The sequence below is a fragment of the Dermochelys coriacea genome, chromosome 3, assembly GCF_009764565.3.
Source record: "Dermochelys coriacea isolate rDerCor1 chromosome 3, rDerCor1.pri.v4, whole genome shotgun sequence".
Lineage (NCBI taxonomy): Eukaryota > Metazoa > Chordata > Testudines > Dermochelyidae > Dermochelys > Dermochelys coriacea.
This window is the reverse complement of record NC_050070.1, coordinates 3,855,078-3,882,691: the sequence shown is the minus strand read 5'-3', so window position 1 is coordinate 3,882,691 and position 27,614 is coordinate 3,855,078. Positions and strand designations below refer to the sequence as shown.

The 27,614-nt window shown below is 50.6% G+C and overlaps 1 protein-coding gene across 1 annotated transcript; it reads right to left on the bottom strand.

The window, feature by feature from the left end:
- FAM166C (family with sequence similarity 166 member C) lies at positions 1-27,306 on the bottom strand. Its single transcript, XM_043509909.1, has 4 exons — positions 27,242-27,306; positions 10,459-10,732; positions 8,950-9,062; positions 1-849 (listed from the first exon to the last, which is right to left on the bottom strand). The coding sequence occupies exons 1-4, from the start codon at positions 27,304-27,306 to the stop codon at positions 804-806; spliced, it is 498 nt and encodes a 165-aa protein (XP_043365844.1). The 3' UTR covers positions 1-803.
- Positions 27,307-27,614: the final 308 nt, after the last annotated feature.

Sequence of the window (27,614 nt, the reverse complement as noted above, 5' to 3'; positions counted from 1 at the left end):
TCAATCTAGCAGAGAAAGGTCTAACACAATCCAATGGCTAAATGCTGAAGCAAAACAAATTCAGACTTGAAATAAGGCGTACATTTTTAACAGTGAGGGTAATTAACCCCTGCAACAACTTACAAGGTTTGTGGTGGACTCTCCGTCACTGACAATGTTTAAATCAAGACTGGCTGTTTTTCTGAAAGCTCAGTTCTAGGAGTTATTGTGGGGCAGTTCTCTGGCCCGTGTTACAGAAGGTCAGACTAGATGATCACAATGGTCCCTTCTGGCCTTGGAATCTATCGACCACTCAGAGATGTAGGCACCCAGCATAAATTAGAGCAGTCTTCTTGCTACTCTAACTTAGGCTGTGGACAAATTCAGCACAGAGTCGGCCCAGAATGAGATGCGGGAGTGCCCTGAGCCTGAGTTGTACTGTGGCTAACGATTGGGGCCTATATTTCTGAGTCCCAGATGCTATCCCTGCATCACATGCTCAGTAGCTCCAGAGGTAACCAGCCAAGGAGCTCCACCAGCTGGCTCTGTACTCCTTGGGCATGGATGCCCAAAGCCGAAGCAGTTTGAAGTTTTATGCCTGCTTGTGTTTTGCCTTCAAAATACCGGGAATGTCAAGTCTGATCTCCCCCGGTTTTGCTAGCAGACTCTTGGGGGCTCTGAGGAAATGTGCGTCGAGAGAGCTAATTTCAACAAAGAAGTCCTTTCTCCCAAGCGTTCTTTAGGTAGCAGAGTCTGACTAAAATCCTGTCCCATCTCTGGTGATCACTTTCCAGGCTCTGGTGTCGTGCAATGTCCTCGTTTCATTAGTTCTCCAAAGACCCTTCCAGGGCAGACATGCCATGAATAGGGCTAAAAAGGGTTTAATGGAAAGAAATATTACACAGCTGGAAACAGAAGAAATGGTTTGCCGGAATATTAAGCCGGGCAGCTGAAATCATGAGGTAGGTTTTATTCACGTGAATTCTGAACCCAGTGATCTATTTCCACTGTTACAAGTGCCTATGTCCTTCCACTGCTGCGAGTCTTAATGAAGAGATCTCCAGGCGAGTGAGAACTCTGTCAGCAAAGCCAAAGGGTTACAGTTCACACCTCTTCTTCAGAGGCAGAGTTGGCACCCCCTATTGCAAAATGTACAAGAAAGAATGAGATTGGCTAGGCAGGGTTTTAACCAGGCACTCTTCAATGCATCCCCTTCCCTCCATCCCAGTACATACATGCCAGGCGCTCTCCCTCTTCACTCACAGATCAGCATGGCAGGGATGCACAGCTAGACTGCAGCTGCCAGGCAGCTGGCCCTCTCAGGGGTGTGCAGACAGAAAGTGGCAGCATGCACCAGGTCTGTCCATGCAGAGCTCACCTGCTTCATAGCTAAACAAAAGAGGACGGCCAAAGACGCTGAACACTACTGGGTGTGCTGCCAAACACAGAGATGCCCATGGAACAAGGGTCTGAATGTACCAGGGATTGGTGCCTTCCCTGTGTCTGAACAGTCCAAAAATGTCTTAACATTCCAGTTAGCATAAAGGAACCCAAATGGCCAGAGGCTGAGCAGCAGGTGCAGTGGGGGAACCAGCACCCAAAGAGTTAATTAAAACAGACTCAGTGGAGCCTAGGAAACTGGGAACAGAAGCCCCTTCCTTCTTTGCAGCATGTCACATAATTCAAAGGGCTCATGTTTGCAGAGAGCCCACTTCAACCCCCCCAGACAAAATCAGTGCCTAGAAATAAGCTCTGTGTGTTTTATCATACAGAAGCGATGGAAACACACAGAGGGTTGTGCCAGGGTCCCTGGTGGGGCAGGGGAGGAAAACACTGCTGAAAAGAACAAAACCAAAACACAGGCAGCAAAATGAATGACAACAGACATTTGGCAAGGACCGGCTTGCACAGGCTTTTTGCACCCAATGCAGAATCAGGGTGGTACAGGGGGTGGTTGTTACAGAGGCGAGGGTACAAAAGCAAATGCAGATGAGTCATTGCAAAACTAAAGCTGCCTGTGTTTGGTGCAGAAAGTGCTGCCTCCCGCTTTCAGCCGTTCCCTGGAGAAGCACAGTCTTGCCCAGTGCTCCTCCTCTCAGAGCGAGGGGATGCCAGTCGGGCTGTCTGGAGGGACCCAGAGAGAGCTAGCCCTACAGCAGGTGCATTGGTGGCATGTGTTGGCAGCAGATTGGACCCTGCTTTGCTGCCATTCAGTGATATTCAGGCCAGAAGGGACCATTGTGATCATCTTGTCTGACCTCCTGTATATCCCAGGCCAGAGAACTTCCCTGAAATCATTCTTGTTTGAACTAGAGCCCTGACAGCCAGTGATACTCAGAAAGCCTGTGGCTTTGACTAATACTCCTCAAGCCTTTTGCATCTTTAACTGAGGAGCTCACAAGCACCAGCCAATCAAGCCTCCTAACAGGTATGTTTGTTACCCCTATTTCACAGATAGGGAAACTGAGGGACAGAGCAGGTGGTATTACCCAAGAACACACAGTGAGTCAGTGGCAGAGCCAGGTTTAGCACCTGGTTTCCTGACTTCTAGTCTCATGCTAAAGCCACAAGACCAGACTTCTACAGGTCCCTCGCTGTGGTCTATAAGCTACAGAGCCTAATCCTGGCCAGACATGCAGAGTAAAGAACTAACAGGTGTACAGCTCCAAGCATAACAAGTGCATTTGATTATTTTCAGCTTGAAGCAGCGAAGCCTGAGTCCCAAACAACCCATGGTCCCTGCCTCTTTGTACCTGCAGGCCAAAGCTGAGCAATTGCAGGTTTTTTAGTACTGATGAATTCACTAACGCTTGCGCCCATCTACTTCACCACCAGCTACGCACCAGGCCTCCCGTGACCTTCATGAGATGGGTCAGCAGCAACAGTAGAGGGAGGGAACAGGCGGGGGACATGACTCGTACAAAGGAGGGGGTGTCAGAGGCAGGGTTAGGGATCAGAAGCTCCAGGTTCCCAGTCCAGTGTTGAGGCCCCATTCTGCACCACTCTGGTTCTCAGCCTCCATCGATGAAGAGACAAATGCATGGAAAACCTGCCGTTCTGAGCGTGCAGGGCCCAATCCTGTACGCTGATCGGGCTCTTGTGCCTCCATAGAGCCAGTGGGTGCAAGGGGCTGCCCGTGGGGAGCTGATTACAGGACCAGGGCCTGATATGAGACCAGAGGCTCACTTATGTGCACGGGCCATGTAGCCCTTGGGACAGACCATTGAGGCGGCAGAGAACAGCGCTTTGCAGTGAGAGCTTTTCCTGGCTTAGGAACAAGCGATGCGGCCAAGCCTCCCATCAGCGCCTGCCGTTCCTGATGTCCCAGGCTTGCCCTGCACCCAAGCACAGTGCTCGGTTCCACTGTGTACCCCCACCCCCCGCACACACAGACACACAAAGACACCGATAATTAACAGCCACCCATTATCTGGCACTGATCCAAAGCTGCATCAGTTCCAGGCAGCCTCCTTCCCTTCAGCTCCTCAGGATCTGCTAAACAACAGCTTTACAGCAGCGACAAAGGATCCACGAGAACAAACTCCACAGAACCTTCCTTGCCTAGAGGGGGCAGAGGCCGGGGAACCAATGGGTGGATTTCACCTGGCCAGGGAGCAAACCCCACTCGGAGCTCTCACGCTAGGGGTATGTCTACACAGCAAAGAAAAACCCATGCCTGGCCTGTGCTGCAGGGCTGGTCCGTTGCTGTGTAGACGTCCAGGCTCAGTCTGGAGCTGTGAGGGTCCCAGAGCTTGGGCTCCAGCCTGAGCTCTGATGTCTACACTGCAGGGAAACAGCCCCGCAGCAGCCACAGGCGGCTGGCACAGGCCAGCCACGGGTTTTTCTTTGCTGTGCAGATGTACCCCAGCGGGCCCCAGCTCTCCAGTGCACAGTGGGAGGGGTGGCAGGGGCCTGGTTATAAAACCATGCCCCACAGATGGGGCGTGCGGTTTTGGCAGGTTGAAGCAGAGGAGCAATCTGATCCATTAGCTATCACTCCTGTGGGTCCTACTCAAGCTCACGAGACAATCCGCGTGTGTAAGGTTTACTCCTAGGAGTGCGGGTGGCAAGACTCAATACTGTGGCTCCTACCCTATGGCTTATGTGGAGGAACCTATAGAAGATTCTGAAGGACTCCCCCACCCCCCCAAACTAAGCTCCATGCCCACTGGTTAACCCTGGGTGTTTAACCCTTTAGGGACTTGCCAGTTGGCTGGTTTGGGGAGGCGAGATGTGGTGCCCGGGCGTGGAGGGTTTTATCTGTAGGGAGGTGGGATTGGGCCTGGACTCTTGGAAGGAAGCAGTTTAAATGCCACCTGCCTTCCCCGGTTTGGAACCAGCGATGCTACCAAACGGGCAGTGTTAATACTACCGCATGCTATGGACGCTGACCGCCCTCGATAGCTCGGGCAGGGGGATGGGGCGTTGGCCATGGCTTCTTTGGCTCTTTTAATTCAACTTTCTGGGGTCCCGGCCTGGAAGCTGTTTCACCTCAAATGTGGGGTGGCTGGATTTGCCAACATGCCGTTCCAGTCAGTGTAACCTTGGCTTCATTTGTAAGTGAAGCAGTTTGGGCAGGTCACTTGCTGGTGTAATTTTGAATGTGAAGACTGGGCCAGTCTACACTCATGCTTCAGGGCACTGCTGATTGCTGGGGGCATGGAACAGGAAGGAATAATCCCACCCTACCATCACCCCCTCCCCACCCCCATTTACAGCATTGCACAACTGGCCAGGTGCGTGATGAGGTTATTTTGCCTTCCTTCCAAGTGTTACTATTAGTTTAGACAGGTTTCAGAGTAGCAGCCGTGTTAGGCTGTATTCGCAAAAAGAAAAGGAGGACTTGTGGCACCTTAGAGACTAACAAATTTATTAGAGCATAAGCTTTCGTGAGCTACAGCTCACTTCATCGGAGTTCATAGGCTCCTTCTGGCACAGGAATAGAACAGCACTGCCCTGAACAGCCTAGACAACCGGCTTGGCAGCTGAATGAGGATGTAACACACCAGGAAAGGGCCAGGTTACACAGTTACTCAGGTCAGGCAGACATCCTTTTGGATGACTTATGTTTATTGTTAGTGAAGGACAAACGTGCCTCTTTAAACAGGCAGGGCTGCGGAAGTGTGAGTTATTTTGAAATAACACACTGCAATGCTTAGTTCTCATTTGGTGTCTTTCAGCCTTAGAGCACAGTGCCCTTTGCAAAGGAGAGTCATCATCCCCATTTTACAGACAGAGAAACTAAGGCAGAGAGAGGGGAGGCAATTACAGCTCACTTGAATGAGGCGAGGGTGGTTCCTAATTGCTGGGCCAGCATGGAAGGAAGCACAGAGACGGCTGGGGCAGGAGGATACAGACCAGGCACCAAGGCTGGCACACAGGCGATCGGCAAGCATGGGCTGGGGGGAGAGATGGGGAACACAAAAGGAGAGCAGATCAGAGATGGAAGTAGGAGACGAATGACCCTGAGGGGAAGGACAAGAAGTTAGACTTGGAAGCGACTCAAAGGGAGGGTCGGGGGCATGCTTGGAGCTCTGGGGAAGCAGGACCATTCAGGCAGCGTTTTGGAGGCAAGCACGGTTGGTTTCAAAAGGACCCAAGCAGAAGAGACTGCAGCAGTTGTGGTGGCAGAGGATTAGGGTGTGGACAAGTGATTTATCCATCAAGGCATGTGCAGGACAAGAGAAGATCTGCGCTAGGAGTAGGAGAAGGAAATGGGAGGATGCAGAAGTTACAAGACTGGGTGAAGGGAGGGGAGCAGATTTGGGAGGAAAGATCTATTTGACCCTATTGAGCTGGAGGGGACAGTGAGCCATCCAGGATGAGACTTACTGGGACCAGGAGTGACGAGAGAGTGCAGTGCAGGAGTTGGGTCTGGGGGGCACATGTATCTGAGACTTCGCAGGATGGAGGGGATGGCTGAATCCTGAGAGCAGATGGGGTCACCCAAGAACAGGGGTGGGAGGGATCATGGGAGTTTTTTGAGATGTAATAATGACACACTCAGAACTGACAGCGACTCCCTCCTAGACAGAGCACCTGGCTGGTGGGGAAACACTTTGCAGGGGCCAAAAAACTGGAGCTAGCAGAAGAGTCAATGAAAATCCTCTGCTGAAGGACGGCCCTTCTGGAGACACACCAACTGATGGAGTCACACCTGTCCCATCACGGTCTCTATCCCCGTTGCTGTGGGGCATGCCGGAACCCAGAGCAAGCCTCACCAACTCAGCGAGCGCCCAGTCTAGCCAGTGCCGGCGATGTCGGTGTGGGTTCTACTGTATCTGCTGGAGACCTCAGCGGGCCAACACTGTAAATGTTCATACACTGGAGATGGCACGTTAGCAGGTTTACAGTCAAGGGCTGCAGGGGCCTGCTGCCGTTTCGGATTCAGAGCCACTGCGAAGGGCACTGGCTGCTACGCTTTAGTGCCCTTCTCCTTCCAAAGAGCTTTACAAACAAAAGCAACAACCCTTACTGTATTAGCTTAGCTCACGAAAGCTTATGCTCTAATAAATTTATTAGTCTCTAAGGTGCCACAAGTACTGCTTTTCTGTATTAGCTTTGGTAGCACTATCAAGACATAACAACAGTGACACCAACACTGCCTGAGTAGGGTCACTTCACCCACCAGTGAAATGCACCCACCTCTGGGGCAGAACAAGGCAGCTGTTTGACAAGAGATCAGAACAGGAAGTGCGAAATACTATCTACAATAGCCCAGGGCAGAGAGCGGCTGGGAAGAGGCAGGATGGGGTAGGGGCTTGGGGGAAGGGAGTAGGGCCTGGGGTGGAGTGGGGGATTGAGCACCCCCCAGGCCCAGAACCTGAAACTGACCAGGACCAAAGGTGAAACTGACCTGCCAGGTGCAATACAGAATCAGCAGCAGTGAGGAAAGCACATTCCATTTTGAAATGGATTTGTGCTTTCACAATCCCGGGAGCTTCTAGTCAGGGTGTTTGCTTTTTAAATCTCCGTGGGCGAGATTCACAAAGAAACGATGGCGTAGTGACCCTGAGTCCAGCACTTCAGCTCCCTGCACAATGCATGGGGACAGTGAGGTGCCCCAGAAGGGGATTGGCACTGAGGCGGCTCCTCCCCTAACCTAGCCAATGGGCAGTGCCAAGACGGGGGGGGGGGTGCTAAGCCCCACCCCTCCGGTGGGAGATGCCTCCCTCCGCTTGGGATTCTCAGCTGAAACCCCTCTCTTGGAGTTAGGAACCTACACGGGTTTAACAAGAGAAGGGGGGGGAGGAGGAGCACCACCCTTCACAACTTTTAGCTCAGTAGTCAGAGCACTCATCCGGACATGGGTGACCCCTGGTCCAAATCCCACCTCCACCTGAGGGGGAGAAGGGATTTCAACAGGGATTTGCCGCGGCTCGGGGGAGTGCTCTCACCGTGGGGCTAATGGGAAAATCTGGTGTGGGGCTCCCACAGGCGAAGTCTACGCCTGAAACTTAGGTTGCCCGAGTGATGTTGTCCAGGGATGTGAAAAATTCACACCCAAGAGATGCAGTTAAGCCAAACTAAGCCCTGGTGTAGACAGCGCGAGTTCGATGGAAGAATTCTTCTGCTGACCTAGCTCGTGCAGATGGATTCACTGCAGCGATGGAAAAACCCCTTCTGTTGCTGTAGCAACCATCTACATTACAGTGCTGCCGCTATACCACTGTAGTGTAGACATACCCTCACTCTCTCCTGGAGAAGCTGTTCCACTGTGGATAAATAATGAAAGAACCAGAGAGAGAACGAGAGAGCCATACCACCAGCATGCATTAGAATGGCTCTGTAGCCTAGTGGTTAGAGCACTCACATAGTGGGGAGTAGGGAGACACAGTGATTAAAATGACTTTTAATCAGTCCCCTTCAGCTTCAGTAGGAGAGACTGAGAAAGCCCCACATTGGAATACTCCAGAGCCCTGGGGGTAGGGCATTCACCAGAGAGGTGGCAGATCCTTCTTCAAATCCTCTCTCCTCCTCAGCTGGAGTACACTGACCACTGGGCTAAATGTTATGAGGGAGGTCTGCCTCCTTCTCCCCCCAGCCATATTGGACAAGCTTGCCTACAGGGCCTCGATCTGGTGGGCCAGCTCGGAGCACACTTACTGGATTGGGCCCTGCAGGCGGGTTACGCGGAGGAAGACCTATCTTGGCCCAGTTCATGAATCACTCTGGGGCTTAGGCATCTGGATACTTGCATGCGTGTGCTCAGGCCCACTGACGGGGGGGAGCAAAAGGGGCAATTGTCCAGAGGCCCTGGCAATTTAAAAGTAGTGGCAGCTGCAGCAGGGTGCCCTGGGCCCTTTTAAATCGCCCAGGCGGACTGCAGGGCTCCCAGGCATGCATGACGACTCTGGGCCCCGCGCTTTGGGCGGCCCCACAGGTCAGCGCGATTGGCCAGTGCGGTCAGTCCCAGAAGTGACGGGATTTGTCACTTCCTCCCCGGCCCCCTCTCCCAGGGACGGCTCTGGCCCTGGGGCCTGGAATCGCTGTCCGCAGACTTGCGTGTCCTGACAGAGCTTTTACTGCACAAACTTGGGTGCTCAGTAGATTGAGGTGCCTGCAGGGTTCAGCAGCTGCTGAGCAGGGGTTTTGTGAATCCTGACAGTGGGGCCTGATTCTGGGATCTGTCCTTTGGTGAAGCTTGCCCTGTGATTTTTAATCTGGGCATGTCCTTTTCACATTAAAAAACAAACAAAACAAACCTTCCCCTCCCACCCACCCCATTAGCCCTCTTTGATGAATCCCGCCTGTCTTGTGCTCTTTCTATGGGGGGAGGGGCTGTTTTATTTTGGATGGGGGTGGGGAGCTAGAGGGAAACCCCATAGGTATTTGGGGCTGGACTGACCCAGTCCACACACAGGATTTGTTTCAGGAACCAAAGCATTATTTAAATTATCCCGCAGGAGTTAGGAGTGGGGAAAGGGCCACTACCGAGTACACCTTCTGGGGGCTGCTTTTGCTACTCACAGATCAAGAGGGTGGGGGTACTTGTCCTTCTCCTTGACTGGCAGCACAAAGTAGGGAACCACATACTCTGTCCCGGTTTTGTTGCGGTAATGCTCGCGGTGCCTCTGGGAAAGCTGTGGGACAAACAAACTACTCAGAACCCAGGCTTCCAGCACAGGGCAGAGCTGAATTAGCTGACAAGGCAACCGAAGAGTTAAAATACCAAATAGGAAATGCAATGGGAAAAGATAACAGGTCTTGTGCTGCATCCCTCTTTCCCGCTGCAAAGGGACAGTGCCTAGCAGGGCCCAGGGCCCAAAGCCTTATTCACTAGCTGGGATAGCTTCTTTAGGGCAGGTTCCTCTCTTCCTAGAGATGTGCAAAGCGCAACACGCTCTCCGCTGCTATAGAACTAATAACAACCATGTTTCTAAAACTCCCCTCCCTCAGGCGCTTTCCGGGCAGCACAGACAAGTAAGTGACAATCGTGATCAATAGCCGCTGGGCTTGGCTTGGGAATTCATCGATGCAAGCTGTAATTATTCCTGATGCACCGTGATGGAGGCGTGGCTCTGTGCCTTCACTATGGCTGAGAAGTGGGGAGACAACACTGTGTTTTGGGCACAAATCATACAACGTGCAGCTTGGCCGAGTCTGATTAGAGAGATGCTGCTCTCTTTAGCTAGAGGAACATCCCCCGTGTGCAATCAGACACGTGCCCGTGCATGGTCCCACAGCCACACCCACACACCTGTCCTCCTCTCAAGCTATTTATTACTGGGATAAAATGCTTTCTTCGCCCAGGGACTCTGGGCTCCACCTCTCTGCTCCAGTTCCCCCTCCCGTCCCAGAGCAAAGATTCAGGGAGACAGACAAAGTTTTGCTGTGCTGAGCAGTGGGGCTATACTCCGGCTGTGTCCTATGCTGTGAGCTACACCAGCTGGGTGACACTCGCATTCCTTCCCCCTGTAGCTGCCACGTCCTCTCTCAGACAACTCAGCAAAGCTCGATGACTCCTCAAACAGCTCCCAAGGCAATCCCGCCCGCAACTGCACATGCAGAGATGTCTGCCCTGTAACCATGGGAGGGGAGCCCCGCTCTTCGGCAACCACCACTGCTCTCCACGCTGACTCCTCCCTCCGCATGCCAGTCACGCGCATGCAAACCGTTGGAGACAGGACAACCGGAGCCTCCCCTAGAACAATACCAATTGGGTTTTCTGGTGACTGTCTGCCTAGGTTCTTATGTTCAAGAAGCTGCCTTCAGAATCAGTATTAGGGCAGTGAAAAGGACCATCTCAGTGTGGCGGGTAGGTGCCAGAGGCCGAGGGCGCTGGCTTTTGGTTGTGACTGATTATATATTTGTGTTGATTGCATTTTGGCTCAGTCCAGGGCATTTCCAAGGTACCCCTCACTGGGGCGCATGGGTGCTGGCCTGACTGCTTTGCGCTGGCTACTGTGTAGCGCTCAGCTGTGTTGGATCAAGCCTGCCGTGCTGTTGTGTGCAAGGCCGCAAGAAACACCTTCTCACCTTGTAAAACTCCTTCAGCTCTTCGGAGCGGTTGAAATCCAAGTTGAAGTGGGAATAGGAAGGGGCGTGCAGCCACCTGTCCCAGCCCCGTGCCCTGCACCCCAGCACTAAGCCAGGGTCGGGCGAGAAGAGGGTGGGGAACTGGCCACCTTTGCTGTAGGGGCAGCGGCTGGTCTCCATGGCAGCATTGCAGAAATCCTGAAAGTATTTCAGAGTGGTGTTCCCGTAGGTATCGCCAAAGGAAAACACCGTGTTGGGGACATGCCCACGGTACCTGCAGAGGAGAGTCAGAGCCAGTGAGGGACCGGGAAAGGCCAGGGGCACCCCCTGGGACAGGGCCCTTGTCTCTCCTTCTAAACACCTCTAAATGCACTACTTGCAGAAGTGAGGGGCTGATGGCTCTGGTTTAAATACATCAGAGAGGGACCATGCAGCTCTCCCCCACATACACCCTGCAGCCCACATGTCAATGTCCCACCTTGCTCCAAGCTGATTGAGCCACATTGGGAGGGAGGAGGGAGGGGCTCCTCCCAGGTCCTGGGGGCCATCAGTTTACACCCTAAAGCCTTTTCTTTCCTTGATCTTCACATGCATAGCTGAAGATATTATCAGCCATTAAACTGGCCAGCTGCTGGAACTGCCTATTGGTGAGATGCATGGGACTGGAAGCCAGGAGCTCTGTAGCACTGGTCTCAGCTGGGCCTCACACTTGCTGTCTAAGCCTTGCCCCATCCCCTTGGGTGGGTCCAACTGGAGACTCCTAGGGCCTGCTTTCCAGATGTGTTGACATCAACGGCCAGTACTGGTGCTCAGCATCTCTGAAACTCAGGCCCCGGTTGGATGCCTGGAATTAACAGGCACTTGCAATGTTGAACCTTAACCTCCAGTGTGTCAACTTCCACATCTGCAAAATGGGGCTATGACCAGCTAGTGCTGAGGAGGGGGTTGGGAAGGTTACAGAGTCTTTGCACAGTACTCCGAAGAGATGAAGCATTGATGAAAGGCTCTTGTCAATTTAAAGATCACCTTGGCCAGATTATAAACCCCAGGATTGTTGTACATTCATGATGGCAACCGAATCATGGGCTATCCCATGGCTAAACACCTCACAGATGCTTCGGTACTGGACTCTGAACTTCTGCAAATATGCAGCTTATAAAATAGACTTTGGCAAGCTGTGATGTGGGCTATGAAAGGCATCTAGCAATAGTCAGACGAGAACAGACCAGAGGGTGACTGCAGAGACATCTTTATCACAGCTTCGGTCTTTTCATTAGCACATTTCATGTGTGATGTTCCATAGAAGGATAAATTGCTATCTAATTGATACTGGCCCTCCCAACCCCAGGCATGTGCAGTCTTTCATCTTCCTTATTAACTGCTCTTCCTTGACATTGACAAGAGCTACCCCCCTACAACGAGCAAAGGGATCAAACGGACTCCCCATCAACAACGCCAGGTTCACAATGCACGGGGCTGCGTTCACCCTTTCTGAGAACTGTTGCGGGTCAGACGTTTTCAGTGACGTGAGGGAAGAGGGACTCTGAATTTCCCATGGGGCAAAGCTTTATTTTATTAACAGTTTTCACACCTCCCAGGTACTGTTCCCACAAGGATCCCAAAGCACTTGATTAAGCCTCACAACAAATAGGGAAGTGAAACCGAGGCACAGAGCAGTTAACGTGACTTGGCCAAGACCACTCAGCAGGTGAGTGGCAGAGGAAGGAATGGAGGTACAATCCATGGGAAGGGGCTCTCTCGGTGGAAAGCTCCATGAGAAATGCCTTGCAGAGTTTTCCCAACAGCATGTCATTGGAGAGGGGCTGGGTTTGCCCCCCACCCTGTCAAAGGATATGGACCCCTCACTTGAAACTGGGTGGCGATCCCAGGATCCATGTGGCTCCCAGAGATCCAGAAGAGGCCGAGGCCATCCCGCTATCCTTGCTCCAGCCCCTGGTGGCCTCATCCCCCAGATTCATCACAGCGCTCCCCAGGCACCACCCAAGTGGGGCTAGATGAACAAGGTAAAATAGGGTGTATGCAGGGTCCATGCACATAACACACCTACCCCACACCGTGTAGGGAAAAGGGATGGGGTAATTAGCCCATCGCCCAATGGGACATGGTTCTTCATGCCAGGTGGAACAAGGGGGCATGAACATCCGGCTGATGAACACCAGCTAAGGGAGGCAATTAAGCAACAGCTGCACAGCGCATAATACACCGAATCCACTCCTGGTTGGTGGAGCTGTCCCTCCACTGTCAAAGTCCGGTGAGCAAATGTTCTGCCTAGGCCACTGCCTCTGGCAAGAGGAGACAAAGTGGGAGCAGGCCCTTAGGGTTGGGACTAAGGGGAGCGGGGTGCCCAGGCTGTCCCAGCCCTGGAAAGCACTGGCTGTTTCCATAGAACATGGCTTGCTGGTTCACCCTGAAACTGCTTCCCACCCGCTGGGACTCAAGGGAGCAGCTGTCTAGCTCGTCAGAACTCCTCACCAAGTGACTCCTATCAAGGCACCGAGCGCGACTCGCACAAGCTGGAGCCAGCCCTGCTACGAAATGCAGCTGCCAGACACTGGAGGGGGTGATGTACCCCAGTTTAGGCATTAGTGTGAGCTGCAGCAGCCAAAGGGATGCCAGTTGCCCACATTCCCAATTGCCCACCCTCTGACATCAGCTGCAACTGCGTGAAAATTTTTCTTCTTTGGATTCCCCCCACACACACACACACACACTAAAATAAAGAATTCTCCAAGCTGAGTTTTATCTGGGCTGGGCTATTGATGGAGAGCTAACCGCTTGGCCACTGCCCCTCAGCCCTCAGATCCAAAAGAGATCCTAGCCTCACTCCCATGTCATTTGAATAAAAGAACAATTTAGCCACTTTGGTGGCACATGAACTGAGGTTTACAAAAGGTTTAGAGAAGGAGAGGAAAAACCACCATAGATGAGAGTATCAAAGAACCGCCCCAGCGGTTAGGGGCACGATATGTGCTGCAGAGCACCTCCATTTCCTGTAAGTTAGAAGCCCCTGGATAACTGGAGGCCAGTTTAGGTGCCTGGCTGCCCTAGCTGAGTTACAGAACCCAGGTGACTTCTGTCAAAGGGACACTCTGATGTACTGTGATTGCTGCTAACGACCCAACCATAGAGATGGTAGCAATTATTCCTCTGTGACAGCCAGGGAGAGCTGCTTTTGATGGTAAACTGCAAACACACCCGCAATTGACCTGATAGCATGCTGCCTAGATACTGGGGTGACTGGCATGCTATGAACAGCAAAAACACAGATCTGACGCAGTCCGCACAGACATGCGTCTGCTGCTGTCTCTCAGACATCTTTTCCCAGACGCCACAATCATGAACGTAACACACCGAGCACACACACCTCGTCATCTCCCCCCAGCAAGCTATCCCCATCCTCCTTCTTCATCACACACAGTCAGCCAGTGATTCTGCCATTCTCTACGCTCGCATTTCAGGGTGCAGTCACACTGAGATCAGTGGGTGACTGCAACACAGGCTGGCGTACCCCCGCTCACTTGAATCTAGCTAGCCCGGCTAAAAACAGCCACATAGATGCGGTGGCAGGGGCTTTGGTGTGGCCAGTCCAAGCACACTGGGGACCCTGGCGAGTTCTTGCACTGCTAGCCTAAGCTGAAGCCCATTCTTTCAGAAATCAGTGCCTGCAGCGGAGCCAATCTCCAGGTTACCTAAGCCAAGTTCAGCCGGCCTGTAACAGGCAGCCTGGTTGGCTGGACGCATCAGCAGCCTGGCTTTTAAGCCCTGCAGCAGCAGGTCAGTAGCTGTTCAAAGCACTCACTCTGGGCTGTGACAGCACCTGTTTGGTCCCAGCCCTGCTCCTGCCTTCTCTCACTCCAGGTAACCCGGACCGGACCCTCAGCTCTGAGTCCTGACTTCAGCTCTCACCCTTAGCTCTGGTTCCGACTCTTAGCGCCGATGCCTGCTCTAACCACTAGGCCTGATGCCTGTTCTAACCACTGGGCACAACCACTCACAGCCTGGTATTGTCACTGGTATTTTTAGCTGTGCTAGCTAACACGGGTGTGCAGGCCCATCATGCAATCATTCCTCTGACTGCAGCGTAGGCATAACCTTTGTGTCGTCCCTCACATCCTAGCTGGCCGCTCAATCCTGCTGCTTCTTCCTTTGTAACGTCTCCAAAATCCTTCCCTTCCTTTGAGCAGAACCCTGGCCCATGCTTTGACAGTTCCCGACACCCACTTCTGTTCCTGCCAGTGCGACACCCAGCGTCCTCTCCTGCTGCTCCCACGGCACCATGCTCTTTCCAAAGTCCTCACAGTTGGCTCTGCAATTGCCAACAACTTGACTTCACTTCTTAGGCTCAACCCTGCTCCTGTCGCATCTCTTAGTTGCCTGGCAGTAAGCAGTACAGCAGCAGTTTCATATCCTCTGCTGTGTGATCGTACCTACGCTGCTCTGGCAGGGGGACAGAACCGATGATCACCTAGCTCGACATGCATATCACGCTTCATCACCATGGTAAATATGTAACGCCAGATCCTCAGCTGGTGTAAACTGACATAGCTCCACTGACTTCAGGATCTGGCTCGTAAAAAAGATTAGGTGGAATTCCTGGAAGCTCTGGCAACATTTGTAGCTGAAAATTTTACTAATAATAAGAGCTTAAAGAGTAGCTATGAAGCTGTAATGTATCCCCTCTTCTACCCTCCTCCCCCCCAAAAAAGCCATTTATGCCTTCAGTAAGTCTGCACAGAATTTATACAAGTTGACATTATTCTCACTCTGGCTCATTGTAATGATTGTATGGAACCAGCTTTACTGCAACGCTAATACCCTTGGGCTTTCTGATTTCAGAGGGGGAAATGTACATTATAGGAAAAGCAAGGAGGGCAAACTTGTGATGCATTCACAGACAGTGTGTTTGATCCCTGGTTTAGATTCTGCACGTGGCTGGACTGAACAGAGCACTTGCTTTTCTTTTTGACTGTGTTAATTCATTGGGGGATACGGAATGAATTAGGCTGCAAGATAAAGATTTTCTGCATATTGCCTCTAAAGAGCATTTCAGATGGTGAAAAATAACTCAGTTGTGAGGTTGTAACAATAGGATCTTGCCAAATCAGATGCTGCTTAGAAATCTAAAGATATATGCTTTATAAACAACTGAAACATCTCAGAGGTGAAGAGAGAAATCTATCCAATAACTACTGTTATGGTAAACAACAAAAACAACAAAACATAGATGCAAAGGAATCCAAAGGGTCTAGAGAGGAAACCAACTAAATTCAATGGGAGGTGGGTTCCTAAATCCCATTGGTTCCTGTGAAAATCTCAGCCTGACAGTCTCTGTTGCGAGGGACTGATGGGGAGAGAATCAAGTGTATAATTCATGGTACGTGGGATCCAGATGCGGAGTGAGAACAAGATCGATTCTGCTTTAAGATAAACATTTATGACTCAACATATCTAGATTGCCCTGGGATATTTTTTTTCCTGTGTCTCAGTGGTGGAATCCTGGGAGACGCTAGCCTGACACACGTCTCTTGAAGACAGTCCTCAGTGTTGCCAAGTTCTCCTCGCTCTTAGCCAATCCTCATTACACAGATGTACCATAACTGGCAGTATTGTATGCCTCATATAAAATCATCGTGTGCTGCTTATTTGATGGACAGAATGCTCCAAATTACCTCTCTGGGATCTGGAGAGATGAAGCAAAGAAATAGTATCTGTTCCAGCTAGCTCCGTTCTCTGTGCTGGGGGGAGGGAGGAAACCCAAAGTCTACAACTGTTTTTTTTTAATTTCTTTCTTTTCCTATCAATCCAAATTTCTTATGCACAAAATGGACTGGATTGGCATGGAAAATCCCAAGCACCTGCTGGGTTTTCAGACAGTAAGTGCATTCAGTGCTGGGAGCTTTCCGGTGCTCATATTTCGAATGAGAAGCAACATCAAGGTCTTGCTCATTCATGGTCATTAAAGGCCCCAGGACACTTTTCATGAGGGCAGAAGCGTTAATCGCAGGGTCCTTGGTCAAAAAGCTGTTTCCAACAACGGGCCAGATTCTGATCATCTGATTCATGTTGAGTATGGGACTAATCAGCATGAGCTGATTAGTATGAGAGCCTGGTCCATCACTTCCTCTGTACTATGGACACTGTATTCCACTGTCTTTTACAGCACGGAGAATGGTAAATAACAGTGATGCAGCCAGATTTGGGTGCAACACATGGGGCTTGCGTGGGGCTTCTTCCTGCCTCCTACCCCAAAATGTGGCTAGAGCGACTGTGATGGCATATGCAAACCCCACATTGGCTAAGAAAGAGTTAATGAGCTGCCCTGCCCCACTACACCTGTGGCAGGCGCTGGGCTGGAAGGGAGAGAGCACAGCTCAGCTCAGTGGGAAGGAGAGCCCATCTGGAGCTCGCACTTCCTAGGAGAGAGGCCAGGTTGGGATCAGGAGCTGCACACGAGACTCCTGCCTGCCAGAGCCTCTAGGAGTGTAGGCAGGCCTGAGCTGGGGCTACTGTTCATTTAACACCAGTGACTTACCTGCTGTTGCTGGGTAAGTCTGATGCAGGTGGTGCCCTGCCTGAAAGGGAGGACCGCTAAATAAAAGACCTTTTGTTTTCTTACACCCAACTACCTGCTAGGAGTTTGCCCTGATCTGAGGCCTGCCCTGGGTCACATCTAAGCAAGTGAGCCTGCCCTTCTGGCACCTAAGGAGTGTTTGGTGCCCATCTCCAAGGAATAGCTACTAAGAATGACTTGTTCAGCCACAAAGTCTGCCTTCAGTCAATGGCCATGCAAAGAAACACTGACAGGCCATGAAGCGATTGCACTGAAGAATACAGGAGCTCGTCTAACTCTGCCAAATCACAACCATATTTCACCAGTCTGTGGAAAGGCCTATCTCCATGCCCATTCTCCATGCCAAATTCCTCATCTCTTCTTCCACCTGGCACCAAATTGTTAGAGATGTTTAAAAAGTCCCTTTTTTGTAATGGGAAAGGGGTTTGTTCCCCATCATCTTTTTTCTTGAAAATGATTCAACCAATTTTGCTGAAACTTTAAAAAAAAAAAAAAACCCTGTCGCTCTCAGCCAAGAACAAACCATTAAGAAAAGTAAGACTGAGAAAGTGATAAGCAACTGCCAATGATTCCTCAAAATGGAAACACTTGCGCAGCCTTAATTATTGCTGCCACCTTTAATAGCGAAAGTGGCTCCCAGCCGGCACAAACTTGCCTGAAGTCAATGGGAGTTAAGGGCCCAAATACCTTTAAAAATCTAGCCTAAGAAAAAGAACAGGGAAAGAAAACAGATGAAGATGGGAAGAGAGGTGGTAAATGGTATGGCACTGTGTGCTGCTCTCCACACATAAAGGGAACTATGGAGGAAAGAAGAGCAGAAACTCATCTGAATTCCTTGGGAAAAGGGTGTTTCAGGCCTAACGGAAGTAAGACGAAAAGCAGGTGAACTACTTTCAAGACATGGTAAGATACTGTAGTAGAGTGTGTTTGAAAAGTCTGCCTCGCTCGATCACTTAACGTATTATGTATCCATAAGGAAATATTAATGAGGTGAGACAATCCTCCGCAATTTTCTTCTACCACAAGGTAAAAAAGGCACCTCCAACTCATGCAGTCACCTGAAGAAATTAACGACATGGGATTTTAACTTAATTAACTGTTCTGTACCCTCCCCCTGAGACTCTGGGATTGACCACTGTCACAGACAGGATACTGGGCTAGGTGGACTGCTGGTCTGACCCCATATGGCCGCTCTTCTGAAAACAGGTTGATCCATTAAATGATCTACAAGGATAGTGTGAACCTACAGAACCCTCAAACTTATTACTGAGACTAGTCACCACAAAACTAGTCCTACAAAGAAGCCCTAAAATTCAGCTGGAGAAAGCCTGTGAGTTGCAAGGACTTTAAAGGACACAGAGGAAACTCACCAGGAATGAAAAGCTTTAGCTGGTTTATGGAACACTGTAGTTGAGAATTTATAGGCACAAAAAACAGGAGATGCAAAGCCTTGCGTCCTACAGCAACCATGTCTTGGCCTCTTTGTGCATATGCAGTGCTTTGCATGACTGTAAGTGCTATTATCTAGGGGACTGGACCCAAGGCTGGGAGCCAGGAGACCTGGGTTCTAATCACAGCTTAGCCAATGGCTTCCTGAGGCTGATGGTCGCACATCCCTCTCTCTATGCCTGAGCTGCCCCATCTGTCAAGGGGTGTTCATGATACTTGCTCACATTTGCAAAGCACTTTGAAACCAATGATTGATTGATTTCTATTATGGTAATGCCTCGAGGCCAAACTGAAATTAATCCATGGATGAAATGTGTTCTATAAATGCAAAATGTTATTAACTGTTAACTATATCTCTAACCTACATGTGCAATGTGGTTAAACTATGGTTACCGAGTCAACCACACCTGCAATTATTTCCTGACTTTGATATGATTCAAATCTCAACCTTAATATTTCTGCATCTTGACTTTCCTTGGGATTGTTTAAGAACTATTTTTGTGAAACCCACTAGCAAGGTGTGTACCACATTTACTACTCCCATGCTGACTGGGTCACTTAGAGGATAACAGCCTACTACTGTTAGCTCAAGTCATAGAGATCTGGGTTGTGGATCTAAAGAGCCAAACACTGCTGATGACTCAAGTGGGAATCAGTGGGATTCCATGTGACTGAACTACTGTTTGTTTGTTTGTTTGTTTAAAATTAGGAACCTACATCTTAAACTACGTTAATATAACATTAAGGTTGCAAAGTCAAGCACTTAGAAGTTAGGTTGCCTATGCAACTCTTGTGCATATGCATTATGATACAATCTTTAATTGCATGATCACATAGTATTCCTTCCACAGGACTCCTGCCTGAGTGCATTGGATGGACCTGCTCTGAGAATAATCAGGGTTGTTCAGTGAAGGAGGCTGTTGTCTATAGAACCCCTGCCTCATTTGTTGTTGCAGAAGTTGAAAAATGTATAGTGACTGAGGCCAGGTATTGCAGGAAGAGAAAATCTGGCCTCATGGTTAAGGAAGTTGAATGCTGTCCTGGAGTCTATCCTTGCCTGTTCCTACGTGATGGTGGGCAAGTCACTTAACCCACACTTTTCACAGTTGGGCATTACTTGTGTGTTCTGGGTGGGTGTGCAACTTGAGTCACTTGGGATCTGATCTGCAGAAGCGCTGAGCACTCACAGCTGCAGCCCGTGTTGATTTGGAGCCACGCTTTGAACGTAGTAATGCCCTACGTACTAAGATTGTTTCGTGTAAGTAATTAGTACATAACCCGTTCCACCTGCGCATGCAGCTGTGATGCTCAGAGAAGAGGAGCTCTTTGTGGCTCAAAAGTTTCTCTCTCTCCCCAACAGAAGTTGGTCCAATAAAAGTTATTACCTCACCCACCTTGTTGCTCTGACATCCTGGTATCAACATGGCTATAACTACACTGCATACATGAGGGAATCAGTAATTCTGTAGTCAGTGCAGACTTTGGATGATGCATGTTAAATAAGCCCTGGCACCTCACATTGAATGTATAGCAAAAAAGGAAATACCGAAGAGCTACCCATTCACTGAATAAGGCAAGGTCCTGTGGGAAGAAAGAGTATGCAATCGTGTAATTAAACTCATACAATGCATATGCACGGGAGAATGAATAAACATTGCATGGGCAGCCTTCATTCTGGCATTTCCTAACTTTTGAGTGCCTGACTCTGCAAACTTCATGTTCTTAACATGGCTTGGGATGTAAACAGGATAACAGACATTGATATTCAGAGAGAAAAGTGATTAGATCATCTAATCCCTCTCATCTGGATTTACATGGCCCAAGCATCGGAGCTTTCACCACTTCCCCTGGGAAACGATTCTAAAACCTAATAGAACTGAATTTCCCTTCTTCAAATTCCCCTCCATTCCTCTTCTGTCACCCTGAACCATCCCCCTCCCTCATTAGTGTTTTACAGGCTTCATATACCTGCAGACCATCACGTCCCTCTTTAGCTGTCACGTAGCTAAGCTAACCATATGTAGCTCTTTGATCTTTTCTCACAGGCAGCTCTTTCCGACTCAGCCTGCTACTTACTATGCCTTTCCCATCCCAGCAATAATAGCTCTGGGACCAGAGAGAATCTACTGGCTGAGTGCAACTGAAAGAGGTTTGAGGGAGAGGGGAAATACACCAGAACCCTTATTTCCTATTTCAAGATTAGGCCTAATTATGATCACAAGTTCCCCAGTATTATACTGGGACAAAATCAGGATAAAGTCCTACGTGGTTGTGGAACTGCTTCAAGGTACATTGTTTCAGAGTAGCAGCCATGTTAGTCTGTATTCGCAAAAAGAAAAGGAGGACTTGTGGCACTTTAGAGACTAACAAATTTATTTGAGCATAAGCTTTCGTGAGCTACAGCTGAATGCATCCGATGAAGTGAGCTGTAGCTCACGAAAGCTTATGCTCAAATAAATTTGTTAGTCTCTAAGGTGCCACAAGTACTCCTTTTCTCTTTTCAAGGTACATCATTACTCAGGGGTTAATAGACAAAAGAAGGAAACTACTTTGAACTCCAGTCCATGCTACAATCCATGAACTGCCATTCCCAAAGGTGGCTGGATGTATCAGGTACCTCCTTGTGCTCTGTTAATTCAGAGGTTCCTAAGGAAAACTGGTTCTAAGGTATGGACATAGTGCAGCAGTGATTAAATGGTTAAAGCTAGAGATGACAGCTGCCCTCCCTGCTTGTACATAAAACTTGAGAGGCACTACACAGTTACACAAAGGGCCATGGAAAAGCACTTTGTGCCCAGCGATGACCTAGTTAAAGCTAATTTTCCAAGCAGCGTAACTGATACATGGTTTGGTGTCTCACTATCCCATTGTTACTCTTCCGGACTCAGCACGTAGACATGGGGGCTAGAAACCAAAATGGGAATCATGAGACACTAGAGGAATAGAGTTACTGCTTGCCCCTGCCCATTTACCCACCTCTGTGATGTTAATGGAGTGGCATCCACATGCCATGGTAATTCTCTGCTAGTGCCCAATTGAGTCTGCCTGGCCAGACTTCACTGGTATATCATAATCCGACTAGCCAATCCTAGGCACTAGGACAGCAAAATATGAATGGGGGGAAAGGAAGGAACTCAAGGCAGTGAAAGGCCCAACTACCCTGCCTGCCTATTTCAGAGAGACAGGGCGAGAGAACATGGGACATCATGAGAGGGCAAGCAGAGAGTGGGTGCTGGATCGGCCAGAGATGGAGCAGCTCCCAAGTGCCAGAAGTCACCGGAGAAGGGACCTACAATACTTTGGTTGTAAGCACTTCGGGGCAAGAACTGAGACAAACTACCTGTCTGGAAAGCACCTAGAGCACAGCTGTTGCTATACAAACAAATAAGGGAAGCCAGGTGTTTTGCGGCAGCTGAGAAAGCAATCAGCCCATTTGTCTCTGGCTGTGCAAAAAAGGGCCCACGGAAACCCCACCCAACATAAAGCACAGGGACTTTGCTTTTCCAGAGTCCAGATCACAGATGGAACAGCAGACTGCATCATTTATGGCTTCCTCTGAAAACCAAGGAGCAAAATGATTTGACAAATGAGGAGAAGAATGAGGGGGGATTTGATAGCTGCTTTCAACTACCTAAAAGGGGGTTCCAAAGAGGATGGATCTAGACTGTTCTCAGTAGTACCAGATGACAGAACGAGGAGTAATGGTCTCAAGTTGCAATGGGGGAGGTTTAGGTTGGATATTAGGAAAAACTTTTTCACTAGGAGGGTGGTGAAACACTGGAATGCGTTACCTAGGGAGGTCGTGGAATCTCCTTCCTTAGAGGTTTTTAAGGTCAGGCTTAACAAACCCCTGGTGGGATGATTTAGTTGGGGATTGGTCCTGCTTTGAGCAGGGGGTTGGACTAGATGACCTCCTGAGGTCCCTTCCAACCCTGATCTTCTATGACCCAGCTGTAAGGCTCCTCTTGGAAGCAGTGTGCTCTATGCAAGGAGTACTGCAGACAGCACATTTGTAGCTAATCCGCAGCTAATACTGTACCTAATGTGGAGTACTGAGCTGTCAGTGTGGAGGAGTATAATATTTGTAGTCTAAAAACAGAGGGCTGGATGACAAAGAGAACTGGTAATGGGATCGAGATCCTACCAACCCCTAGAAATCTATTCTGAGGGGTAGACTGAAAACAGTTCCCATCTGAGGGCTCTTTAGTGGGCTGCAGTCCAGCTCCTGGACACCTTGTCCCCTTCAGAAAAACCCACCACCACAATTGGCATTTGCGGGCACAGTCTCCAGAGAAACCAATGACTGTGGGTATGTCTACACAGCATGAAAAACCTGCAGCTGGCCCATGTCAGCTGATTCGGGCTCAGGGGCTGTTTCATTGCCGTGTAGACTTCCGGTCTCATGCTGGAAGTTCTCCCTCCAACAGAGTGCTGTCTACACAGGGGGTTAGGTTGGTATAACTACATCGCTCAGAGGGGTGGATTTTTCACCCCCCTGAATGCTGTAGTTATACCAATATAGGTCTGTAGCGTAGACCAGACCTGAGGTTCTATGGCACTGCTGCAAGAGAAATAATAAAAGGGAAGAGAAAGAAGTGGGGTTCTTCAAAAAGTGTTACATAGTGCATGTGATCACTGCACTCACACGGACTCTCTCCATCTGCAGGGCCCACGCCTGAAAACTCTGACACAGCCCACGGTGACGCTGATGAGACTACACATGTGAATAGGAACTGCTCAGGTCAGTAATGTTTCACAGGATCAGGCCCTTGCTTTGACAGCTATGCTGCTGGCTCCATACCACAGTCTAGCTGACAATGTAAAAATGCTGAAATAATCTAACTTTCTTTCTTATTACAATAACTATCACATTCGGATGAGATGTTAAACAAAAGTTCTGAGTCCCTGTGCTCATCAAAGATCTTCTTAAGCATACATTTCAGAGTAGCAGCCGTGTTACTCCGTATTCACAAAAAGAAATTCTTTGTTAACCCCAGTGTTGAGGACAAATTCCAAATCTTCTCCCTACTCTTCCAGGTTCAATGGGGCTCTGCATACTTCATTTCTTGTCTTAAAATGCCGTGCAGCATTGCTGTGAAGTGTTAAACAGCTGCCCTGTTTTACTCCACATACCTTTTCTGTGCTAAACGCAATGATTTCTAATCACTTGTAAATCAGGTCTTAAAACATTTTTGGGTCCTTATGTATTAAAAATAGAGAGAGATGCTCATGAATTATCAAATCAATATTTCACTTTACAGTGACAACTAGATACAGGGCTAAAATTGCCAGTGACATCAGTGAATTTTCCCCAATGTAGCTACAACCCCGAGACCAGGCAAACACTGTCATTTTAGCCAAAGCTGCAGCACAGCTGGCTCAGAGGCTTTTAATATTTTATCCACACGCTGATTCCAATTGGCTCTGGTTCACAAAACATCCCCTGTGCTACAGATAGTAGGCAGTCTGGATCTGTGTCTCCAGGACATGGCAAGGCCAGTCCAGCTGCGCGGGAGCTCTCCAGAGCAAGGGAAAAACACACTCAGCCCTAGTTGTTTTGAGGTGGATTCCAGGTGCCTCCTGCTCACAGGCAGCTCATTCTAGTTGGTTCTCACCACGTCCCTTAGCATCATACCAGACATCTGTCTACGTTACATCCAGACTTGCCAATGCCAGAGGTTTCCCAGTAGACTTCAGGTTTTCCATCCCCTTCTACAAGGAAGACCTGTCAGTCTACAGGGAACTCAACTCTGATTGGCTGCCTTCCCCATTTCCCTGCCTCCGGGGAGGCAGGCAGCCAACTGGAGTTGCTCAATGTGCTGAGCAGCTATTTTCCTTCTCTAATGCGTGGGGCAGCTCCCCTGCCCCCAAAGACGCAGTTTCTGCCCTCTGACTCCCAGTGCTGCCCCCCTGCAAGAGCTGGGAAGTGAAGAAACCACCTACTGTGCCAACCATGTGCACGTGTATCCCCAGCTTCACCCTGCATTGAGAGGGGGCAGAGCAGCTGGCTAAGCCGAGCAAAGCAATAGGGCAAGAAGTGGCAGCCACAGAATCTGAAGAGACGAGCTTGGGAGCACAAGTGGGGTTGGGGTTGGGGGGGCTCTGCTTGGAGGGGAGCAGGTGATTGGTTCATGGAGGGGCCTTTGTGCATCTTTTCCTAGACTGGTGTAGCTGCACCAATGCCATTCTTAGTATAGCCAGCAAAGCCACTATTTCCACTGGTGGAGTTTACCCTGTGTTAATCCCCACTGGACAAAATCATAGCTTTGCCTGTCTACATAAAGAGTGGAACTTGGATAGCCGCACTGAGAGCAATACTGGGGACGAATCCCCAGCTTGGAAAAGAGACGACTTAGAAGGGAAATGGTGGAGATCTATAAAATCATGACTGGTGTGGAGAAAGTGAATAAGGAAATGATATTTGCTCCTTCTCCTAACACAAGAACTGGGGCCACCCAATGAAATTAATAGGCATCAGGTTTCAAACAAGCATAAGGAAGTACTTCTTCACACAACGCACAGTCAACCTGTGGAACTCCTTGTCAGAGGATGTTGTGAAGGCCAAAAGTATAACTGGCTTAAAAAAATAATTTAGGTAAGTTCCTGGAGGATGGATCCATCAATGGCTATTAGCCAAGATGGCCAGGGACGCAGCCCCCTACTCTGAGTGTATTGAAGCCTCTGACTGCCAGATTCTGGGACTGGACGACAGGGGATTGATCACTCAATAAACTGCCCTGTTCTGTTCGTTCCCTCTGAAACATCCGGCGTCAGCCACTGTTGGAATACAGGACACTGGGCTAGATGGACCATTGGGCTGCCCATATGGCTGTTCAGTCCCAGACAGAGCCTGCTTAAATTTACAGAAATTTGCAGATTTATGCGCATTGAAAATCTCTTTGTTTTGCCTGGAGATGTCGGCAGATGTTGTGACTATTCCTCCAACAGCACCAGAAGGAGAGAGCAGCTCTCAGAGGTGCCTGGCTGCCTTGGCCATGATTCTCATGGTAAATGCTACAGTGAGCAGAGCTCCTTCGATCTGAGAGAGAGGGATTTCTTGGGGGAGAGGGGGGATCAGCCTCTGCAATTTGTTTCCATTATTGATCCAACAGAGGCCAGAGCGGGAGGGGACCTGAATAGACTAAGTTTCCAGCATAACTCAGGGGAATCTGTTTGCCCTACCCAGGTTTCAATACCGCAAGCCCAAAGTAAATTGATGAGAGCACATTACAAGGGTTCCCTTTCCTGGACACACCTTTGGTGGGCAGAGGGGTATCTGCACCCCTTGAGTCGCTATTGGTTTGAATCCCCTCCCTTTATGTCCCCTTCCTCCACCCCATAAATTACACCCGCCCCTCTCTGCACCCCCGTAAACAGCAGCTTCCATGCACAACCCTATCTTATGATCTCCACATGTACAGCCCTGATCTCCCCCTCTATGCGTGATTCAAACCCTCTCCATTCTCCCCTTCCTGTGGGGGGTATTGGGTCCCCCATGGGGAGGATGCATAGATTGGCGAGGGGGATTTTCCACTCTCTGGGTCAGATAGAGGGTGTTTTTCCCCCAAGATAAGTGTAGGAGAGTTGGGAAGAAATTATGTGGGATTCCTATGCCTCAGGGAGGGTGTTTAGGGGATGACAGATGTGGGATGCCTCTCGGGAAGGGGGAGTGGAGGTAATAGGGGAATGGGGGGGAACACAGGGAGCAATGGATGGGGATATCTACTCCTGGAAAAGGAGGATATATGGAATGATAGAAGTAGCATGTGGCGGCTTAGAGATAGGAGGTACCCTCAAAAGTGGGGTCCTGGGCTTAATGGGAGGACATAGGGGACTGTGGAGGGGGCTCTCCAATAATATGAGAATTATTGCTGCCCCCAGGAGTTAATAGGGATGTAGGGGGCTATGAGGATTAGTGGGGTGTGTGTGCAGGGAGTTATGGGAGGTGCAGGGAGCTATGGGGTTTCCAGGGGTGAATAGGGGTGCAGCAGGCAATGGGGGTCCCTGTGGGTTGATGAGGAGGTGCAGGGGATTGATGGAGGTGCAGGGGGCTGTGCAGTCTCTGAGAGTTAGTGGGGGATACAGGGGTATGGTGTTCCCTGAGGGGTTAATGGGAGTAGAGGGGGGTATGGGAGGTCCCAGGGGTTGATGAGGTGCAGGGGGATATGGGGATCCCCAGGTGTTGACAGGGTGCAGGAGTCCCTATGGGTTGATGGGGAGTGCGGGAGGTTATGGGGATCCCTGTGAGTTGATGGGAGCACAGGGGGGCTATGGGGGTTGGTGGGGGTGATGGGGGGTTATGAGGAGAGCAGGGGGTTGCAGGGGGCAATAGGGTGGGCCAAGGGGTTGATGAGGGGTGCAGTGAGTGAGGGGGGTACAAGGGGCAATGGGGAGGTTGATTTGGGGCTCAGGAACTGATGCAGGCTGGTGGGGCTATGGGGTCCAGAGGGGCTATGGGGAGGTTGGTGGGGGTGCAGGGGGCTGATGGGGGGGTCCCAGGAGTTGATGGAGGGTCTATTGGGGGTCCCTTCAGGTTGATGGGGCTGCAGGGATATATGGGGGTACAAGGGGCTGGGGGGGTGCAGGGGAGCTTGGTGGGGGGCAGGGGAGGTTGGTGAGGGTGTGGGGGCAGGGGTTATGGGGAGTGCCGGGGAGATTGATGGGGTGCAGGGGGTTGCTGGGGGGTCCCAGGGATGGATGGGGGTCGGGCGCGGCCGGGGGGGCGCAGGGGGGCCCCGTTACCCGGGCGCGAGGGCCGGCGGCAGGGCGGCGGCGCGGGGCGGGCTCAGGGCGCGGCGGGCGGCCATGGCGGGTGGGCCCCGCCCGGCGCGAGCGAGGGGCGGGGCCGCGTCACAAACCCCGTCACCGGGCAACGGGCAGGGCCCCCCCCGCCCTCGGCCCCTCCTGTCCCCCGGCCCGCCAGCCATGAGACCCCCCCGGCCCCCCCCGCCCCCAGAGCCATGAGACCCCCCCGCCCCTCTACCCTCCAGCCCTCGGCCCCCCCCGCCCCCCGAGCCATGAGACCCCCCGGCCCCCCCCCCCGCCCCCAGAGCCATGAGGCCCCCCCGCCCCCCCAGCCCTCGGCGCCCCCCGAGCCATGAGACCCCCCGGCCCC